At 38.8% G+C, this 13,249-nt stretch overlaps 1 protein-coding gene across 1 annotated transcript; it reads left to right on the plus strand.

Annotated features, from left to right (window-relative positions):
- Nucleotides 1–623: 623 nt before the first annotated feature.
- On the plus strand, nucleotides 624–12,597 carry Gmnc (geminin coiled-coil domain containing). The gene is made up of 7 exons (XM_050159918.1): nucleotides 624–632; nucleotides 3,741–3,885; nucleotides 4,183–4,259; nucleotides 5,841–6,015; nucleotides 7,672–7,760; nucleotides 8,635–8,751; nucleotides 10,484–12,597. The coding sequence occupies exons 1-7, from the start codon at nucleotides 624–626 to the stop codon at nucleotides 11,099–11,101; spliced, it is 1,230 nt and encodes a 409-aa protein (XP_050015875.1). The 3' UTR covers nucleotides 11,102–12,597.
- Nucleotides 12,598–13,249: the final 652 nt, after the last annotated feature.

Below are 13,249 nucleotides of genomic sequence, written 5' to 3' on the forward strand. Positions count from 1 at the left end.
ATAAATAAAGAACACAGGTCTGTATCCATTTGCAAGCAATTTCGCATATGTAAAGTACATAGTTGATACTATGCTCTTACAATGATAATTTTCTGATTGTCTCCTATGATGATGCTCTATAATCTGACTTAATAAAATGCATCAAGCATAACTTAATTATCAGCAATCATTTCATGAGTCAATGAATGATGGTCAATATAAAGTTGTTAAAGAAATCCTGGCTGATACAATCGACACACACGCACACAAAACACTTTTTATATAGAGGCACTTTTTTTGATTTGATTTTAAATAAAACATTTCATTTCATACCTCATCCAAGCCATTTCTCTTTTCTGGGTAGTGACCACTATGTTTTTCTCCATTTTTTAATCTTTCTTCTCAGAATTATATGTTGACTCTTTTTCACATATTCAGTTTATGTAGAAATAGTTTTTATCACTGAAAATCTTATGTCATATATCATAACCATTAAAAAGTTCCAAGAGTAACCAGGTGATGGGTAGTAGACAAGTTTCTGTCCATACTAAAACCAATGATCCTCACACATATCTTCGAATGACAAAAGTTAAAATTGTATCCAGTACACTGACTGTCTCCTGGTTACATAGATACACTAAAGAATGGCGATTGTAAGTCTTATAATACAAAACTGCTGCATTGAAATTTTCCACATGTAACACTCTACCTGTAGGAGAAAGGAGAAATGTGAGCTTCTTCTTGCTTGGAGACTCATCTGTCTATGCAATGGGAAGGAGCTGTGTTTACAAAGAAAAATGATTCTTCTCTATTATATATGCTACTGAATCCACTAATGGGCAAATTGAAGAAAGGATTCTCCAGGGATGAAATAAAAGACCATTCCATATGTCCATCTATTTATAACCTCACCCCACCTGTGATCATACTCTACCTTTTGTTATGCAGGTTAAATTACCTCGTGTGTGTATGTGTGTATCACATATACATAAATACACACACACACACATATATATATATATGTATATCAGGTATATTATATACCTGATCCAATAGCTGAACTGTTATTAGACTCTCCTTTAACTCCATATCCTCCAACACAGCACAAAGGCAACTTTCAAATGATCCCATACTTACATAAGAAACAAGTTTGCATAGGTTGGTGTGCATTGTGAAGAAACATGCACCTTTATTTCATACACATGGCTCTACATACCAAATAATTTCATATTATTGCTTACTTGGTTCAGTGTTTTTTTTTAAATAATAATAGTAATTAGGTTCCCGCTTAAGCAGTAAATTTAAGAAAATGATGGACATAGAGTTCAAGGGTGTGAAACTTTTCCATTGTGTTTTAATTTTAGCCTCAATTTACTATTGATTCACATTTGATTGCCCAAAGCTCCCTGGTGTTCAGTATTTCTGTCTCCACATACCATACCACATCTATTTAGCTAAAGTAGTTGATGTTTTGCAAATTATTTATGTGTTAAAAATACATCAGAGAACTTGAAAAACTTACATCTAGCCCTCAAAATCTCCCATTTTGTAAATCCAAAATTCATTTCAGTGACTCCAACAGACTCAGCAGAACAGTAGACATTTATGCATCCTCAAAGGCAGAGCCTTCCCTATGAATAATAATAAAAAGTTACTGCTATCTAATCAGCAAACTGGGAAATTATTGAACATTAACAATTATGATTCATATTCGACCTGTTTTCTATGCTGTTTTCTTCTAACTTATCAAACAGGCCACCAGGATTTAGGGATGTTGATAATGCAACCCATATAATCCCATCTCCGGAAAGACCAGAAATTGGAATCCATCTCTATTTTATTGCAAAGCTGGTATTCCATTCTGTTATTTCTGTTATTTTTATCCTACTATATTTGCTCATTTACCTGCTTTGTATCGGTTTTGAAGAGAAGAAGAAAATGTGTCTTGCAAAGGCTTGCACATCTTATCTGTGAAAGCTTCCTAAAGCAAGTCCATCCAGCAACCATCTCCCCCCCCACACACATTTCTACCTCTGTGCTCATCCCACACCTAACCAAGTTTTTGTCTTTTTTTTTTTTTTAAGAGATTAGCTGTTTTCAGGACTAAAGCATCAACAACTCTTTGCCTTAAAAAAGATTGTAGATTTGCAAGATCTAAGTGAATTTGGTCTGTTACCACCCCACCCCCCCCATGCTCTGGGGCTTTGTCCTCTGTACTGAAAGAACAAAGAAGGGACTACTTTCTCTTACAACACACTGGGAAGGGCTAGCATTGAGTGATCCAGTTCGTCTACTTCTGATGCAGCAATCTTCACATGTAGTGGTATTCATTTACTTTTTTTTTTTCAAATAAATATTGTCAGAGCAAGGAACCTTTCAGGCACATTCTCCCACTTTCTTCTCTACCCTTTTTGATCATGGTTTTTCTCACTTCTGTGCATTACAAATAGAGGAAGAGGACACTCAAAGAAAGGCCAAATTCTCTCTAAAGAACTACACGTAAGCTGGACTCAAACTTTGCTTCTCGGTTTCCGTGCCATGTACCCACTGGTCTTCCAAGGCTCCCCACCAATTGTGCCACAGGAGGACTGGCCTCGGTTTCAGAGGCTGGAAGCCTACTATCAATGTCCATTTTCCTAACCTCAGGGCTTTCTTTTTAACGAGAGAATACTAGTACCTGGCTCCCATACTGACTGTCATCCTCTTTATTTTTTAATTATTAATCACATTACTCATTGTACAAAGTAACAGACTGCCTCACAATATTTTTGTTCATGTGAATGATGTACTTTTCTCATATTTACATGCATTACCCTCTCTTGTTCCCTCCAACTGCTGGTCCTTTTCCTCTTACCAAATAATATAAAATTGTACCTTTTCTATTTTACACACACACACACATATTTTAAATAGAGACTCTACATACAAAAGAATGTATATTTGTCCTTCTGAGTGGTTTATTTCACTCAGTATAATTTTCTCTGTGGCTATCAATTTTTTTCTACCAATGACATAATGTCATTCTTTATAACTTAACACAACTCCCTGGTTTATACATTTTCTTTGTGTGTTTATCCGCTGGTAGTCAGATTCCACAGCTTGCCTACTGTGCCTCATTCAGTAGCAGACAGGGTGTGCAGGTGTCTCTGGCTGGTGTCTTGGAGACCTCTGCGGATATTCCCAGGCCTGATGGAACTGGATCCCGTTTGTTCAGGTTTTATTTCCATTTAGATGATGAGAACAGGTGAGAAGAGGCACTAAAGTCTGTCTCAAGGAGACTTCTCTTTCATCCCTAGATTGAACAATAAGGAGATAGGTGTGAGAATAAAATTAAAGATAGAGAAATATAGTATTTTACGAAGTATAGACAGAAAACTTTTCTTAATCGTGATTTAAAAAAAAATATGTAACAGTGGTATGCACCAGTCCAGTTCAGAGAAAAAGTACTGTAGATTCTTAAATGCGAACTTTAAATCATTCTTTGAACAAATTTTTATTGAGTACTTGTGGGCAGCCCATTGTCCACAGTGATGTGGAATTAGACATGGCATACATGTCTTAGAAAATGTATATTCTAGGTCTGATAATATTTTGAGCCCACATTTGATCATACAACAATTGGGTGAAATAACACCTATTAACAAAATAAAAGAAAATAAAGTTGCCTTTATTATTAAGTTGCTGTCATTTGTTGTTATCCTGCGACCAGGGTATGCACAGGACGTCACTCACACCAGGGTCCCTTGGATGGGTTTCCTTAGCGCTGCAGAGAGACCAAGGCTTGGGCTTTGGATGCCACCAGGGGCTGGCTAGTCGCCCTGCCCAGCCCCGCCCTACCGGCTGCTGGGCGCGTGGCACAGAGAGAGCAGGCAGCTGAGTTCCCATCGCCAGTCACCACCGCGCCAGGTGAACTGTTTAGACTCAGCTCACACAGGCACAGACTTTGCCCGGACGCTGCCCCAGTGACCTGAAGCCTCGGGTCCTTCCTTGGCCCCCCGCAAGACGTCCCGCAGGTCTCACGTCCGAGCGCGGGTGTCTCCGGAGCTCCAGTGGCTGTGGCTTAGGTTGGGCGGCTCCCAAGGCACATCACCTGTTTGACAGCCTCTCCCTAAACCAGAGAGCAGCACCCGCGCTGGGAGCCCCGCGCGTCACTTGCAGCTCCAGCGGATTAGAACTCGCTACCTTGCTCCTTCCTCTCTGCAGTCCCATTTAAAGCTAACTCTGGCATTAAGAAAAAGCTGAGTGGGCCCAGTTTCTGCAGCGCTTTCTTCTGCAAGATGGTAAGTGAGGAGCTGGCCTTAGCTAGTCACACTGCCAGAACCCCAGGGGTCCTGGAAGACAATAAACTGCATTTAGAATGTATTCTACCCTGGGAGATGCCTTTGTATTTTCCAATTAATATAGTCCATTTCTGTTCCCCCGCACCCCTTATTATTCTCTGCTCCCTCTCCTGCATATTTGCTTCCCCGCCCCACCCCTTTCCCCTCACCCTGTGCAGACCTTCTTCCACCTGTTCCTCTAGATTATGCTCATATTTGCAAACACTTAGATTTGAAATCCTCACGAGTGTTTGGGGTTTGTTTTCCTCTCAGGTGTTGGTTGCTTAATAGCTTAGCTCTGATTCCAAGAATAACCTCGGGGGAAAAAAAAGAATCCACAAACATACTTTTAGAATAAAAGAAAATAGCACTTGATAAACTTTTGGCTGAATTTCTTCAGGCAGCACTGGCCAAGTTGTATTTGCCTCAAAAGTGTACCTTTTCAAGTCTTCACTCACTGGCAGTGGGGGCCTACGGTGAGTCAAGTGACTCAATAATAATAACTTTTGTTCTTTTATTCTTTTTTTCCTCCTCTTCTCCTTCTTCTTCTCCACCCTATTCCTTTTCCATACCCTTTGCCCTCTCTAAGTCATGTCCAATAAAGTCCTCAGAGCAACACCAACCTTCGAGTAGCCAGAGTTTGTCCAAACTTGGGCTCTGCTGCAAGGAATGTTTTTGACTTGATTAAACATTGACACATAATTAAGAACGGGCCAGTGGACAGCTTAAGCTAGGAAGGAGGTAGACTGCTTGCCCCTGTGTGGACATTTGGAAAGACCACATTTGAGGTTGGAGGACTCAGTGAGGCGGAGCTGGAAGGTGCTCACTGAATCAGAACACAGTGGAGAAAGGCATGCCAGGCAGCTACTGGTGGCACAGTAACCTGGAAAGGGTACCGAATGATAATGATGGAGGGGTCAGAACCCACTGCCTTTATTCTCATGTTTGATGGTGTACTTGAATTGATGTCACACTCCTGTGACTGGAGTTGGGGCTAAAATGTATGTGATCATCTTTGTAAACTTATATGCATATACATGTTTATTCATTCACATGTAAGAAATGCACCTGATTCAGACTCCTCCATTAGGAGGTTCCTTGAAATGATGCCATGGAGAACTGTTCACTTAACCCATTGTAGTCTGTGATCTTTGCATTTCAAGATTTTTAGAAATACAAGTCAAGATATTTGCTACAGAGCAACAAGTGGTGCTTATGATCTGAATAGTGAGATCTAATTCTTTTTACTTAATTTCTGGGTAACACTGCAATAGGAAATGCTTCTCTGTTGTTTACAAATCCGGACCCATCTGATACTAGTTATTTGGTGAATAACCTTAAGAAAGTAGTGGGGAATTCAAAGAACCCCTTCCTTTTTAGTAATTATAATCTCACCATTCAAATATGTATCTGGACCTGTACTTATCATTTTTATTGTTTATTTTCTTCACCCATGTAATTTCTCTCTATTTCTCCCACTCTCTCCCCCTCCCAACTGCCATCATGCCATCTTCCCTACCCCCATCAAACTGAAAATCAAAGAACACCATTCTGCCTTGCCAAGATCAGTATTTTGTAGGAGGCCAGAGTTATAATTGCCCGTATTCCACTACAACGTCAGAATCTAGTGTTGATGTTTCCAAGGAGACTTGGGTCTCTTTCTGGGCTGCTGGTCTCCTGGACAACGCTGAGCCCCAACAAGCAGCACAGACACAGGGTAAGTTTTACCCTTCTGCTTCACTTGTAGAATGGGTCTTTTGACAGCCAGGTAACTGTAGGCATTGAGGTCTGGTACTCAACAGAAAAAATAGAAAATTTAAGTAAGCGCTAAGACTCCTGGATTTTTTTAGCAGTAAAACTGGTTGTTCTGTACTCATCAATTAGCAAAAATAAAATCCTTCCTCTTTTGTGCTAGACAACTTGTGTTGTTTCCTAGATTTTGGAATTCTTGGAGATTGCCAAATCAGGAGTAACTTTGGGTCAATAGTACAGTTTTATAAACAGCACCTAATAGAACATTTTTGGAATCAAAATATCAGGTATAATTTGGAGAGATTCTTGTGACTTTGAGAGAAAAATCAAGAGTGAGTAACAAAGTTTATTTCATCATACAAAAATTTTGTGAACAGTACTTCATACACTGAAAAAATCAGTTCCCCTTCACATGTGCAGTCAGCTTTAGAGAAATGTCCAAGGTTGGTGGAAATCAAACACAACACTAACATTGACCTGAAGCTTAATGAGTATTCTTACACACATTACAGGGATTTCCATATTAATGCTTCGTTTCCGTAAAACTTTCAGGCACCTCAGAATTAAATACCTGTACATTCATTCTGCCCCCCCCCCACTTATTTTAGAGACTGTGGGGAGGGATATGAAAAGATGCTGAGGCAAAACCCAAAACAAAGGAACCATATGTCAAGGAGGAAGTTGTTCAGTTTTTGATTTTTCACTATAATCAAAAGCAGGCATGGAATGTTTCAGAATGTGAACCCAAGTTTTATTTTGTTTTCTTACTTATTCCAACTTAATTCTAAATGGTTCAATAAAGACATTTGAATTCCCGCAGGTCAAATGGGATTGAGGTTTGTGGGGTGAAAACTAAAGTACTTGAGATGCAGAATCAATTTTTCCTTGATGGGCATTACTCTGAAAAACAAAAACCAAAACTTCTGTGTAAAAACAGTAATGCAGATATGGATGCTAGAAATAAACAAGGTATAGTTTAGCAGTGAAATTTCCATAAAATTCTTTAGAGTAGCAAGAAGCCGATCACTATGGACAATGGGGAGAAGACTTGGGGATTTGACTCAGCCATGGAGTGTTTCTCCAGCATGTCATGAACCAGGTCCTAGTTTTAGTATCTAGCTTTAATAAACACTGAAAAATGTTATCATACCATGACATAAAATCGTGAACAAATTTTGCCCTTCAGATTTCAAAAATAGAATGGGTGAGAGGAAAATGTGGCTCCGCAACACAGGGTTTGATTATGGAGTCAAATATAATGCTATCAAATGCTAGAAACACAGAAAATAGGATGAATGCTAGAAGGGAGTGGTGGAGTTGCAATATTATGCCTAGTGGAATGGCGGGGTCAGTGTCTCTGTAAAGGAAGGGACAGCTTTTATTAACTTAACCAGCAAGAATGTACATATACATTTCAAGAGCTGCTCAGTTCCTAAAATAAATCTCTTTAGCCACTTTTGTAGGTAGCACATAAATAATTGCTTACATTCTTCTTGAAATCTTTAAAACTTTTTTCTGTGGCAAATAAAAGTAATTAAATCTATTAAACCTTTGAAGTTGTCTGCGAGTTTTCATCATAATTGTAAACACGTCCATTCATTTCTTCTGTATTTTCACACAGAGGCATCTTGCGATCTCAGTGTCCCTGGTCTGGATTCATGTTCATGGGAAGAGGCTCAGCTTTCCTCTCAGCTCTACAAAAATAAACAGGTATGCATAGGGAGTGAGAGGGAACAATGAGACTAACATAGTTCTACAAAGGCTACTCTTCCCTGAGTCTCTCTTTATTTCATGTTGATTTTTAGTTTTAAATTGTTTCTTTTTTAATGCATAGTAGCTCAGTTTTCTTTTTTTTTTTTTTGTGGCACACAACAGTAATTGTGTGTCTGAATAGATTAAAGTTAAATGCATAAGTTCACAGAAACAAAAGCTCCAAGAAAACCTATGGATGACCTCTCAATTAACCAAATTGCTTTTCCTTATCTGTGGAATACTGCTACAACCCTTCTCTGAGGATCACCAGAGGACAGATACAGCCATGTTTTAAATGATAAACATAGCTCATCTTTGAGAGCAGGGCCGATGATAAATGTTTCCCCCAAATTACTTCCTCTTCCAGGTCTCGTTTGTGGTTGTTCCAAATGAGCAGTTTCAGTTATTGGACACACAGGCTGGGTGATCTGAAGCTGGGTAAAGCCAGGTCACAACTCCTGTTTTTATTTTCTGAAGTGTTAAAGGAAGGAGTGCAACCAAGTCTTCTAACCATGCTTGCTATATTTAAACAGTTCCGTGCAGCTCACTTTCCCTCACACCACCTGACTCCCTGTGGTTACAATTTTTTGAGAGTCATTTGATCTCCTCAAATACTTTGCAATGAATGGAAATGCAGTGCACAAAACTGAACAATCAGGTGGTAGGGAGTGTAGATTTAATTTAAGACCTGGAGGACCAGGGCTCTTTGAAATTATGTTCATAAAATAAACAAGAATGAATCAGGTTTAAGAAGGTTGGGGAGCAGTGCAGAAATATTAGGTTACAAAGCCAATAGAGGGGAGCACCCTTCACTATTGTATGCATCTTGCAGCTCCAGGATACTCTCCTACAGAAGGAGGAAGAACTTGCTAGGCTACATGAAGAGAATAATCACCTCAGACAATACCTGAATTCTACTTTGGTTAAATGTCTGGAAGAAAGGGCAAAGGTATGTAATTATCTGTTTTCCAAACGCGAGGCAGTGACTTGACAGAGGAAATCCCTACGTGACACCTCATGATGAAACAGATGAAGTTTACCTAATAAAATGTCTGCATAGGGGTCAGTAAGACGGTTAATTATCCTTAAAGAAATACATAACTTCAACAGGATTTTTAGATAGCATTTTCCAGAAGTTTCTAGTTTCAGATTTTTAGCTCGACATCACAAAGGAAATTAATAATGAAAGTTAAACAGAGCAATTGCTAAGACTGCTGAGGTTAATAAAGGGTAGAATATTGGAGTAGAAATAAAATGTAAAAAAATCAGCAGTTCTAAATATGTGTTAGATGTCAACTAAACAGGCTAGCATCCTTGGGGCCTTTGTTATTGTAATTGGCAAATGGATGGGCCAGGAGCCTTGGTAAGAATCTCTCTGGGAGTTGTGAAAATGGCTAAGTACAGTACTTTATATGCATCTAGAAAGAACTGAGTTTGGATCCTGAAAGGCTCACATTAAGCCAAACACAGTAGATTGCAGGGATGCAGAGACAAGTAGTTCCCTGCATCCCACTGGCCACAAGCCTAGGAAGATCAAAAAAGACACTGACTGAAATATAGAGGAAAACACTCAATTCAACCTCTAACCTACACACACACACACACACACACACACACACACACACACACGAGAGAGAGAGAGAGAGAGAGGAGACAGGAGACCTACATACACAGGAAGAATGAAAAAGAGACAGAGAGAATCAGAAATGTTATGAATATACTTGGGCTCCAAGGCTTCTCCACTAGTGATTAGACATATTCAAACACTCTATCATTTTATCTACACTTTTAGATGAACTACTTTAACTCACAGATAACTAGCTCAACTGTAACCCTTTTATTCTTCCTTTCTTCAATTTTTCACATTTCAGTTTGCATTTGCCATCATTCTCATTACTATGTCTATCATCAGTTTTACCTGCTTTCTAGGCAAACTATGGCATTATTTTCTCTAACTTCGATGTCATCTCCTGCATTGGAGTTCAGAGAGAGTCATCAAATTCGACTCCTTGCAATCCAGTTAGCCTTGACTAAAACAATCACGTCTGTACAGTTATTAGTCTGGGATCCTAACATCAGATATCAATCCATAAAATATAACTAAGTCATCTTAATACATCATTTCTAACTCTCTCAATATCAGTTTTTCTAAACTTAGAAAAATATAGCACACAACATGGGAGTACTTTGAAAATTAATATGATAAAATTAGGAGACGGTGAGTGCTGAAATCAGAGGATCTGTCTAGATTCAGAGGCATAAGATTTACATCTAGGCTAAGGAGCAGTGAGATGATCACTAATATGCCTGTGTCTTTATTTATTAATTATTTAAGAGCATCTGCATCTTATGAAAAAATACCAGCAATGGTCTATAAATATGATCTTACTTCACTTACTTATTAATAGTTTAATAAGTGGCAGCTGCTATTAGTATCAGCCTTTATTTCTCTTAGTTGAAATCTTACCGATGTCACTTGCTTCCTTCAATATTTAAAAACTGAATAAAGAGAATTAATTAAAGCAACAGCTTTTTAAGGATGTTTACTCAATAAACAGTAGCAAATTGATTACTTTGACTTGTGTGGGAACACAGCAGACATTTAGCCATTTTTCTCCTAAGCAAATGGGCAAATAATAAATATCCAATGGAAGAACAATTTTCAAATATTGCTTTTCCAGAAATTGCTCTCATCAGATGATTTCTCCAAAGTGTGTGGGAAACTCAGAAAAGAGAAGAGGAAACCCAAAGAACACAGACATCCCCCTGCTGAGATACCCCAGTCCAAAACTGCCAAGAGAAACCTCTCCACAGAGTTTTCTAACTGTGAAGGACAATCCGGGCCCTGTGTGGACCCCTGGGTTCTTCAAACCCTTGGATTGAAAGACCTCAACACCATTGACGACACCCTTCCAGCTAACTACAGTGCCATTGCCTTCCATCCCAGAACAGTCCCCAGTACATCCTCCCAATTTCTACATGACACAGTTGGCTTTGAAACTATTCCTAGAAATCTGCACCTTGACCGTGGAGAGAACAGAATACATGCCTCCCATGGCAACACCATCTCTCAGCAAGACTGTCACTGCTTTTCTAGGCTTTCCAATCCTCCGGTAGGGGTGCAAACACTTGCTTTCCACAGTGGAGGTGTGTCACCCAACAAGACAGAAGTGGCCTTTTCCACATCACTGAGCCCTCACTGCAATGTGAAAACACACTCTTTCCACCAGGGACAAGCCTTTGTGCGCCGAGATGAGGAGGGAGGCTGGAAGTTTACCTGGGTCCCTAAGCAACCTTAGTGACCCCTCTTCTATCACAGAGTACTGCCAGGACCTCTGTTTACAAAGATCTCTTTCACATGGACTTGACCATTCAGAACGCAACAGCGTTTGCCTGCCTTCTGCCACTGCCAGTGTTCCTTTAGGTTACTTACTTAAATCTGCAGAATATGGTTGTCAGGAAACCATACTAATAGGTATCTATCTGCTCTTCTTTTACTTGCATTTTACTTGTTTACATGTCCATACCTGCAGTTGACTTTCTCTTTTTGTCTGACACATGAAGATGTATTTTCTAATCACATATATTTTCAAGATCAAAATGTACTATCTCAACTATGGCCAGTTTTACCGCCTATCATTTTGGCCAAGTGGTCTATATGATGCTTCTATTACTCCCCTCTTTGTCTTTATTTCTGAAAAATACTTTTAGAATGAGCCCTATTTCTGCTTCACACCCTTACTACTAAGTGTTCACAAATTGAGGGATCTTCTTATTGGCACTACTAAAGACCCAGTGTTGATGTAAGTAACATTATGTCCTGGGAAGAGCAAATCATTGATATTGTCCAAGTTCCAACAATGCTAAGCTCACTGATAAGCAACACAAATTATAGCAGTTGAAAGGATTACTGCGACTTTAAAGTGCTGTGTGCTACCTCTATTGGCACTTGGCATGGTTTCTTTGAGGAGTATGGTTCAAACTGTTTTCGAAGGACTTTAATTTTAAAAGAGGTGGGGAGATTTCCTAAACTACACAGACCCGGACAGCTCTGTCACTGGAAGAGCAGCTTGCCTTTGTCATTGTCTTTTCCTTTTGTATTCTTCACTCTACAATCCCCCATAATATGTATAGGGTACTTAGTATCCATGTTAGACAAGGCACTGTGAAATATGTCCTGAGTTCCGGACTTCTGCACAGGTTAACCTTGAGAAAGATACTTCATATGTGTGAAGATTTAGTTTTCTTAACTCTAGAATATAGAAGTTGGACTACGTGATCACTAACATTCTGAGTGGAGTGCATGATCCATCAGCTTTATCCCAGCCTTTTCTTCCTCTTAATTTTAATAAGTGATGCAGATATTATGTAGGGTGAACCTTACATACAATCAGAACAAGGAAAAGGACTATAAGCAATACATACTTGGCATCATCAGTTCTGTTCTGATCAGGATGTTCTTCAGGACATGTCGGTTTTGCATGGGAGAGTCATTTGCATCTACCAATAAAGACATGTTAATTTTCAAACTATGCATAGCTTAAATGCAAATACTAACATCAAGGATTTCTTGCTTTCTAGATTAAAGAAGTGTTCACAAAAGTTTGTTTCCTTTCTACCCTGTTCTTCCCAGGATTAAGCACATATCATGAACATATACCTGTATTGTATGCACACACACTATTGCTGTTTTCTTTTTCTTTCTCTCTCCATTCCATCTCAGTTACTCAGTTCACAGAATCTGTGTCGGAAACGTTCACTGTGTGGAATTCTTTGTAACAAAGGTGTGTTCCTTTGTTTTTTTTTTTTTCTTTTTTTTTTTTTTTGGTTCTCTGATTTAGTTTGATCATCAATTCAAAGGATCTATGATATAATCTTTAATGCTAGTCATTTTTCCTTATTATCCATGAAGGAGCTAGTTTAATTTGCTGGACTATTTTTTATAACTTATGGAGCAATAGAACTTCTAACAGTTTTCTTTCCAAAGGTTTGCCTTTTACTTTCTATTATCCATGTCTCTAGTGGGTGACATCAATCTAATTTTAGAATACCAAGCTGAACATTAGAATTGATTGTGTGTTACTCTACTAACAATTGAATAAACAACGCAATTATTTTGAAAGTCAAGAAAAAAATATAGCTCTCAGATATTTACGCTGCATTGTTTAAGTGCTGTGTCATGTGATGCATGCCATGAGGAAATACTCACGTTCAGCTCAGCGCATTTGGCACAAAAAGAACAGTCACACATGTATCACAACTTTTGAGCTTGTTTCAAAGCAACTTGGTCTAAGCCTGGTGTATAGAAATTACATTCCACTTATAACTTATTTGGACTTATATTGTGAAGGGTAGCATCTGAGGAATTACCATGTATTTTTGTAATCACATCTTGAAATTGCTAATCAATTTTGAGTAATATAGAGAATATCATTTTGTTGATGTTT

Source organism: Alexandromys fortis, unplaced genomic scaffold (assembly GCF_014885135.2).
Source record: "Alexandromys fortis isolate MF-2015 unplaced genomic scaffold, M_Fortis_MF-2015_v1.1 scaffold_100_1_3062724, whole genome shotgun sequence".
NCBI lineage: Eukaryota > Metazoa > Chordata > Mammalia > Rodentia > Cricetidae > Alexandromys > Alexandromys fortis.